Source organism: Lynx rufus, unplaced genomic scaffold (genome assembly GCF_022079265.1).
Source record: "Lynx rufus isolate CCGP_SWC_20201006 ecotype Redwood Valley unplaced genomic scaffold, mLynRuf1.p SCAF_8, whole genome shotgun sequence".
Classification (NCBI taxonomy): Eukaryota; Metazoa; Chordata; class Mammalia; order Carnivora; family Felidae; genus Lynx; species Lynx rufus.
The window spans coordinates 48,517,404-48,540,615 of record NW_025814896.1 but is presented as its reverse complement, the minus strand read 5'-3'; the positions used below and the strand labels follow the sequence as shown (position 1 = coordinate 48,540,615).

General features: G+C 45.4%; 1 protein-coding gene across 1 annotated transcript; it reads left to right on the top strand.

Annotated features, from left to right (window-relative positions):
• The first annotated feature begins 14,591 nt into the window (after window positions 1-14,591).
• LOC124503703 (cystatin-C-like) lies at window positions 14,592-19,414 on the top strand. Its single transcript, XM_047068921.1, has 4 exons — window positions 14,592-14,599; window positions 15,245-15,536; window positions 18,125-18,238; window positions 19,064-19,414. Exons 2-4 carry the CDS (start codon window positions 15,291-15,293, stop codon window positions 19,145-19,147), a joined length of 444 nt encoding a protein of 147 aa, XP_046924877.1. The 5' UTR covers window positions 14,592-14,599; window positions 15,245-15,290; the 3' UTR covers window positions 19,148-19,414.
• The last annotated feature ends 3,798 nt before the right edge of the window (window positions 19,415-23,212 follow it).

Below are 23,212 nucleotides of genomic sequence, written 5' to 3'. Positions count from 1 at the left end.
TGGGTTAGGTGTCATGCGTGGAGTCACAAACTTTCCGATAAGGTCCCAATAAAAAGTCAGGGACAGAAATCTTCAGCGGCTACCCAGTCAAGACTCCTCTCACTCTTGAAAGCTTTGCACTTTCCCTCAATAAATTCTATCACTTTGCTCACTGTCTGTTGTCCATGAGATTCATTCTATGACACAAAGACCAGTGTCTCTCCCACCCTCCTGTAACACTTTGACCTTTAGCCCACGGCCCTTGATGCTCATTGCTTTGAGAATCACCTATAAACAGTGAACACTATGGATGCCTGACCCCCACCATGGAGTAGTGACTAGAAACACTGGGGCGTTGCCCGGCCTTTAATGGCAGCCAGAGGACTGTGCTTTGTGACCAGGGAGATAACCACTGGCTGGATCTTGAGCCAGCCTCTCAGAGACACAGCTCTTGTGGATGTCAGCCTCGGGTGGGCTATGTGTTGTTCCGCTTGTCCTGATCCCAGAGGGGACAAAGAAGAGAGTCCCTGTGCCACAGAAGGAGGCCAGGGGGTAGTTCTGCCCACTCATGCAGGATATGGAGATCATAGATGGCAGAGGACAGGGTGGGGCTCAGAAGGGAGGAAAGAAAGGAGGAACAGCCTAAGGTCTGTCCCTAAGACCAGGTCCTCCTTCACCGGGTACTGCCACAGCAGCAACCCTCAGTGTGGCTCAGCAACAGGAGGCAGCAAGTGGGATCAGGCTGGGCCTGGGTGGTGTGTGGGTGCCCTGGGCTCTCCCAGAGACTCAGCCATTAGGTCCTCTCCTTTGGGGACCCCCTGAGATTCATCCTGACTCTTCTTCAGGGTCAGGCTGCCCAGACACAAGCACCAGTCCCTCTTAAATACATTTTTTTCTAATTAATTACTCTGGTGTATTTCAGGCACAGCACTGGCTTCTAAATTTAAACTGTCTTGATCCATTTCCAGCCACCAGTGGGCATATTTAAGACCTATATACTTTGATAATTAAAACAAAAACATGCCTTTATAAGTGGCATTTACCAGGGAACCCTGAAGTCTTAGAATGGGGCTTCCTAACAAAGCTCACCCTAAGAGTCTCACATATTTGACACAGAGAAGGAAGTGCGTGGGATATTGTGACTCACATGGACACACCACCACCTCCCTTGCAGGCCAGTGTTCTGGGGCTCTGCACTCACCACAGGAGAGCCCCACCAGACAGCCTACTGCAACCAGGAGCCTAAAGGCAATCGCCTGCTAGTAATACTAATAGGTTCAGGTAAGAATCACCAATAGATGCTAAAACCACTGGAGAAAGTGATTGGAAAACAAGGATACTTACAGAGTTTCAAAGAATCTCCCTACAGATGACCTATTAATTACAAAAGGAGCAAGATACATGAAGAAAGATGTCAGACAGTACCTTAAACAAATGATCAAAATCAGTGTCACTAGGAATGGGACAAACCCACATGGTGTGTGTGTAGATATGATGCCCTGAGTAGAACAGAGCACCGCCCATGTGGTGCTTCTGACAAAAATGTTTACCCTGAATCTAATTGCCAAGAAACTGCTGGGCAGACCCAAATTAATAATCCAAATACAGTAGTATATATAAACTATTTATTTACTTATTTGTTTATTTATTTATTTACTTACTTATGTATTTATTTTCTAAGTGATCTCTACACCCAGCATGGGGTTTGAACTCACGACCCTGAGATCAAGAGTTGCATGCTCCACCAACTAAGCCAGACAGGAACCGCTATAAACTATTAGTATAAACAATAAAGTGTTCTATACTCTTAAAAAATGTAAGTGGCATTGAAAACAAAAGCAGAGAGTTGTTCCAGACTAAAGGAAATTAAAGAAACATGATACCTAAATGCAAAGTATAATCCTGCCGCAGATCCTGGACCAGATGGAAAAAAATTCTGTGATCGACATTTTGGGGGCAATTGGAATTTTTAGAAAAAAATGATTATCAGATAATAACAGTGATTAGTGCTAAATTTTCTGAATTTGATCATTATGTTGTGATTATATATACATTTAAAAAAACAGAAAGAAAATCCTTTTCTTAGGAATACTCCTTTCTTAGGCAGAAATGTTTAGGTGTAAAGGGCCATAAAATCCACAAATCTCAAAAGGGTTAGCAAGAAATTATAACTAAAATATGTGCATTGAATATATAATATTAGATTTCAGATGTCATTCCTGACTCTTATAATGAGCCTGATTTTCAAAACATGTTTTCTTTCAAATTATTGTTCCTTTTAAGAACATTAAGGGTTTATTGGGGCGCCTGGGTGGCGCAGTCGGTTGAGCGTCCAACTTCAGCCAGGTCACGATCTCGCGGTCCGTGAGTTCGAGCCCCGCGTCGGGCTCTGGGCTGATGGCTCAGAGCCTGGAGCCTGTTTCCGATTCTGTGTCTCCCTCTCTCTCTGCCCCTCCCCCGTTCATGCTCTGTCTCTCTCTGTCCCAAAGGTGAATAAATGTTGAAAAAAAAAATTAAAAAAAAAAAAAACAACAACATTAAGGGTTTATAGACTAGAAAACCATAGAATAAAACTTTTTTGAATTCTGTATAAAGTAAGAGTTAACCAACTCTGAGTGAAGCCTTGGGGACTTACTGAGAATTAAGTACATTAAATAAAGTGGTGAACCTTTTACTATCTTCCCAGTCTATGTAGGCTCATTTTATACTTGCTTTTGAATTTCTAGGTGGTTGATTTTGCTGGAAAAGTAATTTCTAGATAAAGTGTAGCAATTTTAAAATAATTTAGTAGTGGTGTGGTGCCTGGGTGGCACAGCTGGTTGAGCCTCTGACTCTTGATTTTCAGCTCAGGTCATGATCCCAGGGTCATAGGATCTAGCCCTGGTGTCAGGCTCTGCACTGAGCATGGAGCCTACCTGGGATTCTTTCCTTTCTCCCTCTGCTCTTCCCCCAGCTCAAGCACTTGCACGTGTGCTCTGTCTCTCTCTAAAATTAAAAAAAAAAAATAGTAGTGGTTAGAAAATTAATTTATTTAAAAAAAATTCTTAGAAAATTTCACATATGTTCCTGAAAAGTTCTATGCAGCACAATGTTTGTAGTCTATTTAAGGAGATCTTGCAATGATTTTTCTCTGAAGTATTAAAGAATTAGATACCATATGCTTGTTCTTCCACAAGTTAACTTGCTTAGATAAGGTAATGTTGGTTTCTTAGTTTCTAAGTGTACACATCAACCAAGATGTTGATCATGAAAGGATCATTTCCAGGAATAAGGCAGGATAGGGATCAGACCAACCTCCCACTAGTAACAGCCAAAACTGTATTACAAGAAATGTGGGAGTTTTTATTGTTTTGTTTTGTTTTACTTCTTAAAAGCATCAAAGATCTGGTAAGACAGTAAGAAACTAAAGTCTCAGTCAAAGGGAAAACAAGGGGCATCGGAGTGGCTCAGTTAAGCATACAACTTCAGCTCAGGTAATGATCTCACGGTTGGTCAGCTTGAGCCCCGCATCAGGCTCTGTGCTGACAGCTCAGAGCCTGGAGCCTGCTTCAAATTCTGTGCCACCCTCTCTCTCTTTGCCCTTACCCTGCTCATGCTCTCTCTCTTTCTCTCTTTACCTCTCTAAAAATAAAAAAAAAATAAGCATTAAAAAAGAAAAGGAAAACAAGATCACTGAAAATCATGTGGCACCTTAAGGCTATTTTTGAACGAAGAGCCTTCGCCAATTTGGGCAAACTTGAACTTTTAATTTTATATGTTTTTGTCATATGTGTATATGTGTGCATATATGCAGGAGAGAGGAATAAAGCAAAGGCTAACAAGTGGTATATGGGTGTGTACCTGTCAGGTTTAAACTAGAGAAACAGAACCAAAAATAAATTTGTTCAGAGGTTTACAGCCAGGCAACGGCCTGTAGGATTGCTGACTTGAAAGGCAGAAAAGACAAGGCGCTTGGGAAGGGCAGGCTGGAACTCGCAGGTGCAGGCAGTTTCTTCTTCCTCAGGGAAACTTAATTGTGCTCTGTAGGACCCTGGACAGGCTGGATCAAGCTCATCCTTTTACCTAAGCTCATGTCCCTTCCTGAAAGCAAACTGACTAGGAACTCTGATTGCATCTACAAAATGCCTTCACAGCCACACCCAAAGTAGCGTCTGATTGAATGAGGACAAAGGACTAGCCAAGATAAAAGTGACCATCCAGTTTTGCAACTTGTCTATGATTTTGAAATCTTTCTAGATAGAAAGCATGAAACACTGTGCTACCCAATTCCTTTCTCAAACCGTAGTTTGTGAAGGGCACTGCAGTATAGAGTCTGAGGACCTCCCAACCCTCCTGCTTCTCTGACCCTCAATTCTGACCCTGTGATTAGTGTACAGAAATGATTGAAGGACCAGACCTATGTTTCATTAACACCCTGAAAAAATTAATTTGCAGTCTCTGTGATGAAGTGTTATGCCTCAGTCACATGAGGCCATGTTTCTCAAATCAATGTGCTGTGACTCACTTGTTCCTCACAAAGAAGGAAAACAATATAGGTAAGAAACTCACATCTGCATAAGAAAAGGAAGAGCAGGAGAGAAGGAATAACTGAAAGCAAAATAAATTATTTTATTTTTCTTACTTATTTTATTTTTCTCTCAGTTCCCACAAGCTAACCTGAACCAGAGTAATGCATTGAACATACATGTTAGCACAATATAGGCTTCTCCCCAAAATAAAAATTTTCTATACTTTAATTTTTTACTGTTTTTCATTGTTTTTGTTTTGGACCCATATCCCAACTTTCCCAAATAGCTGTTTTTCACTTCTTTCTTCTCCATCTTGCAGACTGACATGAGTAGTTTCTGCACAGGCACATTAACACCATTGCTATACTTATAAGCAAGTATTATAGTGAGGTAAAGGTAACTGTCAGTCAGTCTATGGTCCATCTGCACAGGTGTGAGTCAGGGGCTGAGTTCAAACTGGTCTGGGTAGTCTGGGCTGGCTGGGTAGCTGTTAGCACTCAGGGATAGTTTCAGTTTGCCTGAGTTAAGAGATAAACTGCCTGGGTGGCTCAGTCGGTTGGCTCAGGTCATGATCTCAAGGTTCATGCATTCCAGTTCAATGTCGAGCTCTGTGCTTACAGCTCAGAGCCTGGAGCCTGCTTCAAATTCTGTATCTCCCTTTCTCTCTCTCTTTCTCTCTCTCTCTCTCTCAAAAATAAAGAAACACTTAATTTAAAAAAAAAGAGAGAGAGAGATACCCTGAAAAGAAGAGCTTAAGGAAAAATGTGGGACAAGAGTTGGTGAGTACAAGCAGGTAGCTATAAAAGTCAGGTCTTGGGGTCTACCTGGTGACATAGCATCAACTGGGTGGAGTATATCAAGAATAGCTCAACATGAAGCAGTTTTATTCTTTTTTTTTTTTTTTAACATTTATTTATTTTTGGGACAGAGAGAGACAGAGCATGAACGGGGGAGGGGCAGAGAGAGAGGGAGACACAGAATCGGAAACAGGCTCCAGGCTCCGAGCCATCAGCCCAGAGCCTGACGCGGGGCTCGAACTCACGGACCGCGAGATCGTGACCTGGCTGAAGTCGGGCGCTTAACCGACTGCGCCACCCAGGCGCCCCGAAGCAGTTTTATTCTTGTGACATCCCTCAAGTGCATAAAACATGCTTCTGTGGAGGAGGGGTAAGAACCAGAGGAAAGTGGAATTACCTCTTAACTGATGGTACTTTAATAACTAGCTACTTTCAAACAAATACATTTAGACCTTGGCTTTCTTAAGACAGCTGTGTCAGCCCTTTTTACCTTGTTAATATAAACTTAGCTCTTTGCGTAGGTTTCATTTCCTGCAATTTCTGAGACATTAAAATCAAGTGGAATAATGTACTGTTTCAATTTTACTTTTTCCCATGTCCCCTGGGGATCCACCCTTGCTTGTCTTACTGAAATAACTCCAATTCTGTAAAACAAAAGCTATAATCGGAGGAAATGTTGACATCATTTTCTCAAAAACAACAAAAACAAACCTTAAGGGTGTCAGAAAGCCCTCTTGCTCAACTCTAGGCCCCAATAGTTAAAATCAGAAATAGACAAGACTGCTTAACTCCTGCTCTAATTAAAACCCATTGTGCTTATTTCTTATCACACTCTCTTGAGGCATTGACAAAGAGGTTTTGCAATAACCAGAACATTCCAATCTCCAAACCAGAAAAGCCCTGATAGCAAAGAAATGACCCCACGGGTCCCTTTCTGGCCCAACATCAGGGGCTGAACACTTAAGACCCCATCCATGATCACATGCTCTTTGCCTGCGCTCCTGCAAGTACCTCTCTGAACTTCTCTCTATAAAACTCTAGGTGTCCATCTTGCTGGTGGAGAGGTCAGATGTTAAGGTCTACCACCTCCCCCAGTGCCAGAACCTGAAATAAATCTCTGTCTCTTTTCCAAACCCTCATCTCTTGAGCTATTGGCTTCTCTTACAGTGAGTGTATCCAAATTTGTTCCACAACAGTATTGGCAAACCCAGCCAGGAGCTGTGCTCTCAATTTCTTCAGCCCCCTCAGAATTCTCCTGGATGGAGCAACAGCCATGGCAGTGCACCAGGGCTCACCTGTTTATTTCCTAAGTTAGTGGCTATGGTAGATCAATTGGTAACAAGACCACTATTCCAGTTCATTCATTGATTCAGCTAACACTTACTGATCCCTCTTATATGCCAGGTACTACAAATCACAGTGAACAAAACAGACAAAATATCAAGCTTACATTCTAGTCATAGAGACAGAAAAGAAGAAAAATATAAACCAGTCAATCATAAAGTTCAAGGGAAAAAAATAAATAAACCAGGTAAGGAGGATGGGAAGGTGGAGAATGGGGGGGGGGTGGGGGGCACAATTTTAAAAAGTGAGGTCAGGGAAGTTTCCACTGAGAGCCTGATCTTTAACAGCCCTTACTGAAGTGGGGAACACCTGAGTGATAAAGAGGGGTGGTCAACCCACAGTGTGGTTTGGGGCATGGGTAGATTGGGATATCTTGGACCACCCAAGTGGAAAGGCCATCAGATAGATTTGGAGGTAGGATTCTGGTACCAATTAATAATTCTGGTCACCAATTCAGATGTGTGTTTTTTTCCCCCACACCACCAAGCCATTCTCCAACACCAGTGGGGTGTCCTATAAATTCATTCAATTCTGACACTGTCTACCTGGTGATTGTTAAGGGTTCAGTCCTACAAGACTCCCCCCCACACACATACTTCACATGCCAGTCACATGTCCAGGTTATCACCTGTGCTTCTGACCAACCTGCTAGAAATTAGAGGTTCCAACAACCCCCTTCTTGGATTCTATTAACTTGCTAACATGGCTCACAGAACTCAGAGAAACACTATCATTCAATGGTTTATTATAAAAAGACATAACTCAGTCTCTCCCTCTCTCTCTGCCCCTCCCGCACTCGTGTTCTCTCTCTCTCTCTCTCTCTCTCTCTCTCTCTCTCTCTCTCTCTCTCAAAATAAATATATTTTTTTTAAAAAGCCATAACTCAGGAACAACCAGATGGCACAGATGCCCAGGGCAGGGTGTGCAGAAAAGGTATGGAGCTCCCATGCCCTCTCCAGGTATGCCACTTTCCCTGACTCTTCAAGTGTTCACCAATCTGGAAGCTCTGGAAGCTTTTGGGGTTTTATGGAGGCTTCATTACATAGTCATCAATGATTGAATCATTGGCCAGTGGCAATTCATTCAGCTCCCAAAGCCTTCCCTCCCTAGAGGTCAGGCAAGGGTGGGGCGGGGGGCGGCAGGTTGGGACTGAAATTTCCAACCCTCTAATATCATGGTTGGGTCCCCTGCCCTCTTTTGCTGGGGGGGGGGTCTAAGAGCCACCTCATTAACATGACAGGAGACACCTTTGTGCTCTCATCACTTAGGAAATCTCCAGGGTTTTAGGAGCTCTGTGCCAGAGTCAAGGACTAAAACCAAATACACATCATGTTATAAATCAGAACATCACAGGACTTAAGGTGGCAGTTTTGAGCTGGAGCTATCTGGTGGCACTGTGGGTGCAGAGCTGGTATTAAAGTCACCAGACTGGACAAGACTCTGAGGGAAGGAACACACCTAGAAAAGAGGTACAAGGCCTGAGCCTGATGAACCCCTTAGGACAGGCCTGGATGAGGTTCTTGGGGATGAGGCCAGACTGGAATTTCTTCATATCTAGACCAGGAGAGATAAACAATTCTCCCTGTGTCTTGGAATTAAGGAAAGAATCAAGATCATACTGCCCTTTTAAATCCACCTGAAGAGAACCCTGGAGAGACAAGCCAGGCAGAATCTGGAGCCCTGGACTCTTATCTTCCTGCAATCTGGGTCAGTTTGTCATGTTGAAGTACCTGTTTATGTCTTTCTCCTCATCACACTCAGGATTTCTGGAGGGCAGAAACTGAGCTTTTACCTTCTTCCTAAAGTCAGTGTTCTGTGAGTACCTATTAAATCAGTGAATGATGAATAGCACAGCTCAGGAACTGATACCATTTTTCATGGAGGATAACTAAGTGCAAAGTGGATCTCCCATGGTGTGACTCAGGTACAAGACTGTAGTATATATAAGAAGAAGTGACCATCAGGGGACACCACCCAGGGTCTCAGGCCCAGCATCACACCACTGAGGACACCTGCACTTATAGATATTTGCAAACAAAATGAAGCACAAAATTCTGCTGTGAACCAAGAACATTCTCTTCACTGCTTGGTTATAATTGAGTCAGGCATATATTTCTGAAAAACTTTGACAATTTGTAAGCAAAAAGTCTTTGTACACTTTGTAGGGGGCAAGGACAGGCCACTCCAAGATGGATCATTTAATCTCAATTAAGATTATTTTGAGTTCAAAAGCAATCAAAGCCCAGCATACTAAGGAAAGCTCTTTACCTCCCTTACAACTGCCTAAAAAGAATTCAGATACAGGGCCTACTCCAGGAAGAGAGCTATCACCAGAGACAACTACATTATGATATAAACTAAGTATGATAGACAGGGAGGAACCTAGCAAGGCCTGGTTGATTAATGTGCTTTGATTAACTGTTTCTGTGGGCCCAACTAACATTTGTTGCCAAACATTTATTCTTTTTCATTCTTCATGAGGATTACATTCCTTCCCTTTGAAGTTTCAAACCCTAACCCTTCTCCTAGTTCAAGATGACATATATAACCTCAGTTTGCCTATCTTTGGAATTTCCATGTCTGTGTTGGATTCCTCATACATAGGAAATTAAATTTTATCTTCTCCTGTTAATCTGTCTCAGCAATTAGATTCTTAGTTCAGCTAGAAGGATCAAGAAGAGGATAGGAAATTCTTGTTCCTTTACTGACCTGGTAATTACAATTCTAGGAAGAAAATAATCCAATATATCCACGAAGACTCTTTTTTTTTATATAATAGTGTATATCACATTATTACTCATTATGGGGGGGGGGAAGCCTGTGAATAGCCTAAAAGTCTAGCATTAAAAAAAAAATTAAGCTATGGAATAACTAGTTGAGTAGGTACTAATAAATAAGATTTATTTATAACTTAAGTTTTTTTTTTTTGTTTTTTTATTCGAGAAGAGAGAGGGAGAAGAGCATGAGTGGCAGAGGGGCAGAAAGAGAGAGGGAGAGAGAGACTTCCAAGCAGGCTCCAGACTCAGTGGGGTGTCTGACAAGGGGCTTGATCCCAAGACCCTGGGATCATGACCTGAGCCAAAATTAAGAGTCAGATGCCCAACCGACTGAGCCACCCAGGCACCCCAAGTTATTTATTAGTAGTTAATTTCAGCAATTTAGACACTTAGTTGATAGAGCAGAGTTTTCAAAGACAATTTAATACATGAAAATGTTCATGACATAATGGAATGCAGAAAAGCAGCACTGAATTACCATCACCATGTGATATCAGTGTGGTAAACAGTACACAAGTGCGTTCACATGAACACAGTTACAGTGAAATGCACACACATAATTTACCTTCTTTAGAGTTTTCTTCATTTTCTCATTTGTTTTTATACTAAATATGTTGTACTGATTGGATTAAAAATTAAATAACTTTTATTTTCAAATATGGAGAAGAGTTGGAGAAATCTGTGCTTTGCCCTTTATTTATTTATATATATATATATATATATATATATATATGAAATTTATTGACAAATTGGTTTCCATACAACACCCAGTGCTCATCCCAAAAGGTGCCCTCCTCAATACCCATCACCCACCCTCCCCTTGCCCTTTAAAATCAGATTTTTCTGGGGTGCCTGAGTGGCTGTCAGTTAAGCCTCCGAATTTGGCTCAGGTCATGATCTGGTTCATGAGTTCCAGCCTGTGTTGGGCTCTATGCTGACAGCTCAGAGCCTGGAGACTGCTTCAGATTCTATGTCTCCCTCCCTCACTGCCCCTCCCCCGCTCACACTCTTTTTCTCTCTCTCAAAAATAAACATAAAAAAAATATTTTTTAAATCAGGTTTTTCCTCTACTGATGGTACTTTAAAAAAAAAAATAAGAGTAGGTTGGGCTCCCCAGAGGGCTGGGGAGAGGAAGGAGAAGGAAGAAGGGAGGAAAGGAGAAAGGCTGTGGAGGGAGGGGAGGGGAGGAAGCTGTTCAGATTAAAAAGGAAAACGGAAGAGAAACAGAGGCAACAATTCCAAATAATCAAGGGTTTCCCTCCTCAATGTAGAAGAGGTGGCTGCAATCCCAGGCCTGAGACCCTCCTAAAATTCTTCTGGAGGAGAGTCCCTGTGGTGATCAAAGGCTGACTTCACAACCAGGCACACCTCATTTTACTGTGCTTCGCTTTATTGTGTTTCCCAAACACTGCGTTTTTCACATTGAAGGTCTGCAGGAACCCTGCCTCTAGCAAGTCCACTGGTTCCATTTTCCAAAGCATTTGCTCCCTTCATGTCTTCGTGTCACATTTTGGTGATTCTCAAAAAGGTTCTTTTACGTTATTACTTCATTCTTTATGGTGGCCTACGATCAGTGACCTTTGATGTTACTGTTGGAGCCTGTGACTGAATTGCTGCAATCTCATGATAAAACTTGAGGAGGTGAAGATAAAACAGAGGAGAAGTGCTTCTTAGGATGAGTAAAGAGTGGTTTCTTGAGATAGAATCTACTCCTGGCAAAGATGCTGTGAAGATTGTTGAAATGAAAACAAAGGACTTGGAATATTACATGAACTTAGTTGATAAAGCAGCTGTAAGGCTTGAGAGGATTGGCCACTTATGAAAGTTCTACTGTGGGTAGAATGTTATCAAACAGCATCATCTGCTACAGAGAAATTTTTTGTGAAAGTAGGATTGGCATGGATATGGCAAACTACATTGTTGTCTTATTTTATCAAATCGCCATAGTCACCCCAGCCTTGGGCAACCATTACCCTCATCAGTCAGGAGCTACCAATGTGGAGATGAGACTAGCAAAAAGATAATGACTCATGGAAAGTCCAGACGACAATTAACGATTTTAACAACAAAACATTTTTTTATTAAGATACATAAATTATTTTTAGGCATAATGCTGTTGTATACTTAATAGACTACAGTATCATGTAAACATAACTTTTATATGCACTGGGAAACCAAACAAAATCATTTGACTCACTTTATTGTGATATTTGCTTTATTGTGGTGGCCTGGAAGTGTATCTGCAGTATCTCCGAGGTATGCCTGTGTCCAAGTTAAACAACAGAGAAGAATCTCAAAAACATCAAGATGAGTGAAGAAAAAAAAAAGCCAGAGAAGTCTACATACCATACAATTCCATTTATATGAACTTCTAAAATAGACAAAACTAATCTATGGTGAAAAAGTAAAATAAAATCTGTGCAGCCATTGTCTCTGGGGGGTGAGGACACAAAACGACTAGGAAGGGGAATAAGGGAACTTTCTGAGTAATGGTAATATTCTGTATCTGATAGGAGATGGGATATACAGGGCTATGCACTTGTCAAAGTGCAGTAAATGTACACTTTGGATTTGTACACTTAAGGATAGAAAAATTTTCCAACAAATGAAAAAGCTGTAAATAAATATTGACCTCTAATTCATGTTATGCATGCATAAGTGTTTAGAGGTGAGATGTACTGATGACTTTAACTTACTTTGAATGTTCATATATTTGAGAAAGAGAGAAAGAGAGGTCATGTGTATGCATGAGCAGGGGATGGGCAGAAAGAGAGAGGGAGAGAGGTTCCCAAGCAGGCTCCAAGCTGTCAGCGCAGAGCCTGACATAGGGCTTGACCTCACAATCAGAGAGATCATGACATGAGCTTAAATAGAGAGTCAAACACTTAATTGATTCAGCCACCCAGGGGCCCCTAACTTACTTTGAAATGCTTGGAAACAAGATAGTTTGACAGATGAATAGAGAGATGGACAGGTGGATAGGCATGTGATAAACAAGTACTATATTACTGCTAGAATCCAGGTGGTGGGCATATAGATGTTTGCTATAACGTTCTTTTTTGTTGCATGTTTGAACATATTCATAATACAGTATCATGGAAAATGCATCCCCCTCCTGAACTCCCCACTTCACCTCAGGCCCCCTCCCTCCCCATCTGCTCCCCCCCCATATCCCCTCCCCTTCTTACTCCCCTCCAGTATCACAGGCTTCTTGGCTCCTACTTGGCAACAATATTTTCACTATCTTCCAGGCAAACCAGGCATAGTACAGAGCACTGGCTTGGGTGGCTCCCAGTGTTAAAGAAATATTATTCTGACACTTGTTAAAATGTTATAGAAGACATTACAATAGGGGTCAAGATTATCCAAATAAGAGAGAAAGATTGAGCTCAACTCTGAAGACAGCAAGAACAAATGGGTATTTACAGCCAAGGTTTGGGGGCAAGAGGAGGATTTTTGCTACATTGACCTAACTGGACTCTTGCAAATGACTTAGACATCAAAGGTGGGGGTGATAAACTTGAACACATGTCAAGGTAGGAGGATTCTCACTAGAACAGGGTTAGCAGGCCAGCTGGGCAAGACCCAGGCTTAGTGGAGAGGCAGCTCAGAGGAGCTTCACTAAAGCTGGGTCTGTTCTTGTCACTAGGTCCAGCTACTCTGTTACTGGCAGAAAGGGGAGCCAGGGAGCACTGTGGAGAGGGCAGGGCTGCCCTCAGTGGCTTCAAGGTCAAGATCCAACGCCCAGTGCACCAGTTTCAGTGCTATCCCAGGCAGGATCAAGAATCCCTCTGCTGCCCCGTGCAGATTGCTAAAGGAACTGGAATTCAAGTTTGCACAAACACTGAGAGCAATGTCAGAGCAGTAACCACACGACGGAATTGGAAAGGAAACTGACCACCCAGATCTGCCAAGGGAATTGCTCAACCCCACTCAGATCCATCCTGTTTTCCTTGTGGCCAGGGCTGAGGCCCAGAGAGACTCCAGAGCACCCAAAGGTACAAGCCACTCCCCTGTGTCCCTGGACTCCCTGTCCCTGCCTCCTTCCTCTTGGCTGGTGCTGCAGACAGCAGAGCTTCTCTGGTAAGTGTGCTCCTTGTGAAATTAAATGGTAACTTGTAATGTAAAGCAATGGGAACTGCTTACCTGATGGACCCTGGGCAAAAGCTTCCAAAAGATTCTCTGTCTCCTTATTAAATGCAAAACAGATATTGGCCATTGCATTATCTCTTGCCTCTTTCTACAGGGGCTGCCAGCAGGCTTTCCCCACCCTCAGAAGATAGCCACTTTTGCTCAGAAGTATCTGATCAGGGCAGCCCTCTCTTTCCCTGCTCTGTGTATCTCCTCCTTTCTATATAACTAAAAGAGCCTTTGACCACTTCCTGCAGAAGATATACTGGAGCCCAGACCTATACAGTCCTGAACTGGGGGCTCTGTTAATCCATACGGTGCCCAGCAGATGATGTCCTCTCAGTATCTCTCCCTGATCTTGGCCAGACTTCTTTTCCTTTAGGTTTCAGCTGAAATGCCTCTCTTCTCCAAGAGGTTTCCTTGGCCATACTTAGTAGCACCTTTCTCTATCAAACCCTTCTATTTCACTTTCAACAGAGCATGTATCATGCCCTGATCCTAATTACTGATCATTGCCTCCCCACCCCACCCCCACACACCCTAAACCTGGACTGTGCAACATCACAGCCACATACATTCATTTGACCATGGGATGCTTGAAATGGGACCAGTCTAAATTGACACCTGCTCTGAGTGTAAAGCATACACACAGGATTCCATATACTTAACATACACACAAAGATATACACACATAAAATATCTCATTAAACAATTGCCAGTGTATGTTGAAATAATATTTTGGATATATTGGGTGAAATAAAAAATAGTAAGCTTAAACTCACCTGTCTTTTTACTTTTAATGTATTAGAAAATGCAAAGTCACACACGGTTCACATTGCATCTCTATTGGGCAGTTGCCCTCCGACAAGTCCAAGGCTCACTAGCCCATCCTCAACGTACAAACCCGAGACCTCGTGGCCAGAGAAAAGTCCCAAAGATTTGTCAGTTGAATAAATAAATGAATTGTGAAAAAGATAACCCAATGACCTTTTTCCAAATAAAGGTTAATTCATTTATGTTTTGCAAAAGAGTTCCCCAGAACAGAAGGGAGACAGGCTCTTCCTTTGTCTCCGTCCTAAACCTCCCCCTACTCCGGGGATTCCTAGACTGAGATGCAATGCTCAACCCCCAGGAAGCCAGAGCGCTATTTCCCCCTTCACAGGAGACAGGGCTGGGAGTTACAAGCACTGCAGGCTCTGGGAGGAGTGACACCTTCTGCAAGACCGCAGTGAGCTAGGCTTGGGAGCCCTCCGTCCAGAGCAGGAGTCAGGGCTGGCTGGGTGGAGCTGGACTCAGGGACAGGGCAGGCGCGATGGGAGGAGGACTTAGGTGGAGGGAGAGAAGCTGAGGGGCGGGGTTGGGAGGGCCAAGGCTAGCACACTGTAGAGGGGCGGGATTTAGATGGAGGAGAGACGCTGAGAGGAAAGGGCGGAGCTTGGGGTAGAGAAAACGAACCTAACCCGGAGAATAAGGCCAGAAGTGCGGTCAAAGGGGCCCGAACTAAGGCTAGAGGGCTGGGACTGCCAAGGAAGCGCTGGATTAGGGAAGTACAGGAAATAGAGGCCGGACCCGGGAGCAGGGTCAGAACTTCCGCGGAGAGGGGTAGGTGGGGGCGGAAAAGGCGGAGCCGGGGAGGGCGGGGAGGCCCAAGGGTGGGGCTGAGGGAATAAAAGCGCGGCGGCCGGCTGGGTGCTGCTTATCTACGTTGGATCACTTCCTACGGTAACCTGCGCGCTGTCGATCGCGAACACACCATGGCCGGGTCCTTGCGCACCCCGCTGCTCCTGCTAGCCGCTGTGGCCCTGACTCTGGCCCTGGCTATGAGTCCTGGGACCGGCAGGAGAAACAACAAGTCTGCGCTGGTGGGCGCCCCGTTGGATGCCGACGTCAACGAGGAGGGCGTGCAGCAGGCGCTGAACTTCGCCCTCAGCGAATACAACAAGGCGAGCAACGACGCGTACCACAGCCGTGCGATGCGGGTGGTGCGTGCCCGAAAGCAGGTGCGTACGAGCCGGGCTGTGGGGGCTGCGCGGCCCTGAGTAGAGGGAGCGGCTGCCTGACGTCACCAGCAAGGACCCTATCTGCCGGCCCAGCGTCTTGGGTCAGTCTCCGAGCCTCTAGGGGCTGGGCGGGGACTACAGACGTTCCCTTGCATCTCAGAGGGCGGTGTCCCTTGTCTCTCTGGTCCCTCACAGCCAGCCCTTCGCCTGCATGTCTCCGGGAGTGCCAGGGACCCCAGTGGCACACTGGGTCACCCCCATGGCCTTCATTTCAGGTTTCAAGCTCCAAGCCTGGCCAGAAGGCTGCCGTGCGGGGGTCAAGGCCCCTGTCCAGTCCCACTGTGTCCATGCCCCAGCCTCACGGGACACGGGGGCCCAGTGTGAGCTGTCACTAAATGACCACGAGCAAAGGAAAATCAGACCCCATGCCCAGCTGCCCTCCTGGCTTTGCCACTAAAGGATTGTTTTTAAAGCACTTTTTCCTTTTAACTTTTCAGACTTACAGAGCAGTAGCAAAAATAGTGCATAAAATTCTTGCAGATTCTACAGCTAGATTCCTTGTATGTTAAAATTATGCCATTTTGCTTTCCAGTAGGCACATACATGAGTGTATGGGGATACATGCATTTGTGTTTTTGAACCTTTTGAGAGTTAACACTTCTCTGTGTATTTCCTAGAAAGAAGGGCATTTTCTGAGGAGAGCACAATAACACTTTGGAAATCAGAATCAACACTGACAATTATCTAAAACTCAGACCTTATACAAATGTTACTGGTTGTCCCACTGATGTCCTTTATGGCCCAGGACTGCCAGATCATGTGGTGCAGGCACTGTCTTGCAGCCTCCTTTACTCTGGAGCATTCTCTCCATCTATGACCTTGGCATTTTTGAAGAGTCCAACCAGTTGTGGTGCACACTGGGGCTCAGTTTGGGTTGGCCACATGTTTTCTTGAGATGATTGGGGCCATGCAGAAGTGACCTGTTCTCCTCTGAGTCTCCTCTCAATAGATGCCACTAAACTAACCTGGCCTCCATGTCATCATCCTGCAATGGAGTTTGGGGCCCACGCCAAACATCCTCCCTCAGCACCCAGAGGTTGTCAACAAACGCAGATGGGTCAGTGAGCTGGCCTGTGGTACCCAGTGCATCCCAGAGCAAAGGGTCTGGCATATGAATTCAAATCTGTCCTGAGATCCTGGAGGAAAGGCTCCTGGAAGGTTGCCTCCCTCCACAGGTCACGTCCATGGGGAGCAGCCTCTCATGTGTGACATCACATTCCCTAACCTGATATTGCCCCATCATCGCCAACATCCAGAGGCAGTTGAGTGGATTGCTCCTGACCCCTGCCTCTGCTAGCCTGTCCTGGAGTTCTGGTCAGATAAAGAACATAGCCATGGGAATCCAGAGAGGGGTGGGAGGGAGTGTGAGGAAGGGGCACTGTGGCTCTGCGGCTCTGTGTTCATCCTCTAAGGCGGGTAAGGATTTGGGCCAGCTGGCTTGGGGCCCATTTGAGAGCAGAATAGAGCCTCACAGCAATGAAAGCCTGGTAGTGCATGCCAGCATTTAGGACCCACGCACCTTCTCTTAAAATTTCAGAAGGTGGGCCCAGAACAGACCATTTCTCCTCCTGTAGCATTTGGCTGGCACTGTGTCCTTTAGATGGGACATGTGCTCCCTGTTCACTAGGTTGCCCCCAGCCTGCCCCTCTCCAGTGTGACACTAGCTTGGCGCCACAGCTCGCTGGGGTAAGTGACAGCAGAGAGATCATGGGACCTGCTTATGGTTCTACCAGGTAGGATGTGGATCCTGGTCTCGGGCTCCCATGTTTGTCCAAGTTCTAAGGAGGCCTGTCTGTGGGATGCCGTGTGTGAGGACAAGGTTTGCCTCTATCCTGAAATCTCCAGTGTAAAAGACAGGCAGGTGTATGACACACTTCAGAATTATTTCCGTCAAAAATCACACTTAAAATGTAGACATTCCAGGATCAGTGTTTTATTGACTGGCCTAAACTGTGTGTGTGTGTGTCTGTGTGTGTATGAGAGAGAGAGGGAGGCATGTCATTTCTTACTGTGAAATAAAGGAATAAGTAAACCTTTGTTACACTGAGGTAATGTGAATATCTATGGGGTTGATCCTATTAATTGGAATTTAGCTTAATTGCACCCATCACATGACTGTCTTTCAGAACCGAATCTACTCTGTTTGCTCCAGCTCAGAGCCCTCACTGTGGGCTTAGTTCCTGCCCTGGCTCCTGGTGCTGGAGTTTATTAGCTGACTCTGTGCTGGCTCCCCAGAGTGTGCCTTCTCTCCTGAACCCAGTTAACAGAATTTTGGACCCTGGCTTCCACCTTCCATCTTCCTGCTTCTCCTCCTGCCAGGCTGCCTGAGACCTTCTGGAGCCCCTCTATGAACAAGTTACAATGAGAGTCTGGGCACAGCAGCTGGGCCAGCCCTCAGGAGGTGGCTGTGGTTTCTGGGATACCTGCTTTGGCAGCAGTGAATGCTCGTGTAAGAGCCCAATAGCAGGAAGGTAACTTGTGTGAAATTGGGGGGTATTGTAAACAAATCCTGCTCTCCCGGTATGCAGGTCGTGGCTGGGATGAACTACTTCTTGGACGTGGAGATTGGACGAACCAGATGTACCAAGTCCCAGCCCAACTTGGACACCTGTCCCTTTCATGACCAGCCACACCTGATGAGGGTATGTGCCTGGAGGAGGCAGCCAAGCACAGCAGAGGGGTGGGGGTGAGCCTATGCCTGTGGGATGCATCATGTGTGATTGCTGGGGGTGGGGGTGTGCCAATGTTGGGTGCATGGAATACATGTGTGTGCACATGACTAATTTGACGTTCTAAGTGGGTTTTAGCTGGTGAATAGGGGGCACCATGTATGTGCCTGTGGGATAAGGAGCAGCTGTGGGGTGTTTGCTGGAGAGAGACAGAGAGGAAGAGAGGTAACCCCTTAATCTTAGCACCAGCCACCTGAACGGATTAGAGGGAATCAGAGGCCTATAAGCAGCCAAAACCCTCTGGTGCTGCCCTGCCCACCAAATACTAGTCTCCCTCCTGGGTCTTGGCCTACGGGGAAGGCTGTGTACTGCCCCCATACCTTCCCCATTCCCTGCAGCTTTCCTGTGTTTCCTGAACTCTGATCCCAGCCCCTGGGTTCTTCCCTCTGCACCTGTCCTAGTGCTGGCCCATTGGAGGTCAGGGAACTTGGGGGCAGTTCCCTGTCCCTTGGGGGCTCTGGAGCCTTCCACAGGCTGCTCCTTAAAGGAATGCAGGGGGAACGAGTTAGTGGAATCCTGCTGGTTGGAGGTAAGGGACAGGATCCCATCTCTTGGACTTCAGGGATGGGCATGGTGCCTGAGAAGTCACTGCAGAGCCCTGCTTAGTGTGCTGGGACTCTGCAAGGTGGGGGTTGAGACTCTTGCCACTGTTCTTTACCTGCTCTTCTGACATCTCGAGGCTGGACTTGTTCCTTTTGCACTGTAACCCTAACTATCCCTCTCTTTTTCCTTTCACAGAAAACGCTCTGCTCTTTCCAGATATACACTGTACCCTGGATGGGCAAGACATCCCTGGTGAAGTCCAGCTGCCAGGATGCATAGAGGACCCTGTGACAGGCTGGGTTGCTCTGGCCCCCTTCTCCCACCCTGCTCCCCCCTTGTAGAACTCCTAATCCTTGGAAGGGTGGCCCTGTCCAGGTGATGTCCCCTCAGTGTGCTGGTCCCAGGAGACAAATAGAAAAGGGTTCTGGGGCATTTTCTGAACAGCTAAGTGACTGTAGCTCCTTTCTTTTAATTGTTTTCCAAATGTACCAGTATGTAGTGCACTTGTTCTGCTCTATCTTCATCAATAAAAAGTAACATCAGCTATCTCTTGAGTTATTTCCTGTCTCGGGAATATACATATAAAAAGGATTTGGTCAGTGTCTTTATGAAGAGTTCCTAGTCCCAACTGATTTTAGAGGATAGGCAAGGATCTGAGAACTGACAGTTTCCCTGGGGTGTGTGTTGGGGGAGGGGGGGCGGTGGTGGAGGCATGCTGCCACTTTGAGGGATGATTGAACCAGGAGCAACCTGGGAACCCAGCCCTTAGCTGTAGTGACTCCTGGTAATCACAGAGGAGAGGAGGGAAACTAGGCTGCTGATCCTGAAAACTTGGCTGCTGTGTTTGAAAAGAATTCAGATGGTGAGCAGGAATGGGCAGGAGGGAGGGGTCAGATGGAGCCCATAGCCCAGGGCCAACCTGAGTAGGGATCTGCCAGGTAATAGATTTCAACCACATGTGCTGAGTTCAACACACTCCTGGGCTGGTTTTCACTAGTCAAGTTCTCTACAGACTAGATAAATGATTTATGTCTACTTCTTTCTACAAAAGACTACAAGGCACCTCCAATAGACAAAGACAAAGTATTATGTGTGTATGTAACTATTGGGGAAATACCAGTCAGAATCAAGGTCAGAATCCAGAGTGAGATGAGACTGAAAGTAACACCTTCTTCAGATATATTGTGGGAAGTAGTTTGTAAATGGTTTCACACCCTGCCCGTTTTCTGGGGTCCCATTTAAAGTAAGTCCTTGTGTAGTAGAGTTTCGTATAAGGGTTGTAGAATTGAAACCATAAACTGGATTGACATAGAGTGGGCTTGCTTCTTAGTCTGAGGACAATGTAATTAATAGGGAATGTTACCCTTAGTCCACCATGATTCTGTAGACTCATGGATACCTTAGGACCCCAAAATAGAAATGATCTAGTCCTAAACAAAAGAGAACCAAAAGCATACCCCACTCCCTGCACTGTCCTTATATTGACCGTTTCCTGCAAAGGGGTGAAGCCCTCTCAAGGGGCTAGTAATGTTGGGGCCATGTTCCCCAAATCTTCCACACACACCGCAGCATGAATGATGATCTGGTTGGCTCATTGCCATGAACACAGAGGGTGAAATGACAAAGGGGACCCACCCAGATGGTCCTGAGTGCCAGCACCCCAGGGGCGGCTGCTGTACCCAGCAAAGGCAGAACTCAGCACAGTGCTGGGAAGGAGTGGGGATTGTCCCCATCCTGTGTGCCTCCTCCAGGTGATTAGATGGGCCCCAACAAGATTATGTGCCTTGTTTCATGTTCACCATTATGGAAGAAGATGCACAATTGCTAAGAGAATCGTTTGAAATACAGTTCACAGTGCACATTGCCGGTGCACCGCTGTCTTCTATGTAAATTTTCTCAACACTTGTCAATTGCAGCTGGGCCACCTGGAACACATCCTTCTACTTTGGACTGAAATAAAGATACTGTGACACCTGTTTGCCAAATGGCCAATCATGTGTGAGACAATAAATGTGAACTCTGCCAGCACCAGTCATAATTCTTTCAAAACAAGTTATGAAACCATGGGTTTTTGCTTCCATAATCCTGCACTTTAAGTTCCAAGTTTGGAACACACTTTGGATTTCAGTGGCCTCTGTGTCTCCTTGATTACAATCTTTAAGACCCCAAATAAATACTTTGGTTGTTTTACAGTCTCTTCTCAATGGACACCACACTTAAAGAAAGGGGCTGGGATCAGAGAGACAAAGCACTGTGCACAGGCCTCAAGAGGTGGAGTGTGAGCCTGGACATGGTCCCTGCAGGGCTGCACAGACTTGGGGATATGTTGAGAAAGAGGGGTCCTGGCAGAACAAACTACACAGAAGTGGTGCCCACAGAAGAGGCCGTGGCCTCCATGCAGGGTCTTCCCTAACTTGGTGAAGAATCTTAGGTTACATGCTAGCACCATGATGAAATGCTGATTTCCTATAAAGCGATCCCTTTGTGGGCACACTACTATTCTCTTGTAGAAGTTGGGGGTACAGCCAAGCTGTACACACAGTTTGGCTTATCTCAAATTCTCCACTCATTCTCCCACTATCCAGGCCTTGTGTTCCACAGCCCACACCACATGAGTTCAGGTTGGTGGCACCCTGGGTGCCCCAAGGGGATGGGCAGGCCCATGGATGCCACAGCCCTGAGGCTTTGGGTGAAGTGGTGTGATCAAGAAGGCCCTATGACCTGACATCACGTAGGCCCATATGTCCAGGGGTGGAAGTACAGCCCCTGCAACTTTAATCTGCATGATTTTTTATATTTATTTACTTTAAATATAACTGTAAGTATAATTTATGTAAAATTACTTACATAAATAGTTTAGCATAGTGCTTGGCTCTAAGCAAACACTCAATAGGTTTTTTTATCTTTTTTCATTGATCTAATTACATATTGTGGTTTAAAACATGGCATCCATAATCTCTGACACTCCTTGTATTCAGAGATAAGGTCTGTGAGCTGCATCATTACTTGGGGAACATCACTGAAAAGATGTGACTGAGGATTAACCTGTGAGCTGGACCTGGGCCCTTGGAGGCTCCTCAACCCCTCCCCTGTCCTTGGAATGTGGGTTCCGCTGGACTTTTCTGCTCCCAGACACTGCTCTAAGGACATTGCCTGGAGATGGTGATGTGGTGCTGAGGCCATCTGGATGGTATATGTGACTGACACCAGTTAGGGCCTCTTTTATAAACTTTTAAGATTTGCCAGGTGGGTGTGGAGTCCATTCATCTCGGTGCCACCTAAGAGAAGCCTCATAGGTGAGTTCTCTTTGCTTATTAAAACTGCCATCTATTAACCTGGAGGGACCTGCTTCTTTTTCGGTCTCTCCCTGCCCTTTGAGTACAGGGACAGTTTCAGATTACACCAGGGAAGCTTCTAAAAGGGTTGTGAACCACCACTCTAGGTGAATTTGTAGAGGCTTCAAGTGAATACTGCAGAAGAAGTGACCCTGTGACCTCCAAGGCAGGATCAGAGAAGGTCCCGGGGCTTCTACCAGCATTCCTGGATACCTGCCCTGTGGGATGCCAGCATCCCTGTAAAGAGCCTGACTCCCCAATTCCTTCATGTTGGAGATGCCCCCTGCAGGTGCCCACTTGACACACCCCAGCTGGGCTCCCAGCCAAAGTTGGTATCACCTGCTGCTTAAGTGAATGGGTCACCATGGATGTCCAAACTGAGCTTTTGGATGACTGCAACCCTGGCTGTTATCTGACTGCAGTCACATGACATCCCCCAAGCAAGAATTACCCACCTGTTGCCTTCCCAAATCCCTGGTCCACAAAACCATGAGCAAATGGTTGTACCATACCTCCAAGTGTTAGGGTGATTTGTTACACAGCAGTAGTGTCTGGGACACACCCGTGCGTGTGTGTGTGTGTGTGTGTGTGTATGTGTGTGTGTATGCATATACACCCGTATATTGAATGGGGTGAAGCCCAGGGACCCTAGAATCAGATGCCTGGGTGAAAATGCCATTGGCTGTGTGATCTGCCTAAGCTCCTTACTCTCCCTGAGCTTCATTTGTTATCAGCAAAGGTACAGTAGGAGTCCCTCCTCATGGGATTATGGGAATTAATGTGTTTATATCTATACAGCACTTCAACAGTTCAGTTTGCTACATTAATACATATTTTTATTCCAGTCAGAATGTTAATAGCTTTTATTTATGTGGTAGAGTTTAACTTAATTTTTCAAATAAGCTGTGTGTGTGTGTGTGTGTGTGTGTGTGTGTGTGGTTTCCAAGAACTGCTTCCAAAAGCCATCATTTGTATAGCAAATTCCCATAGCATACTGTCAGTTTCTATG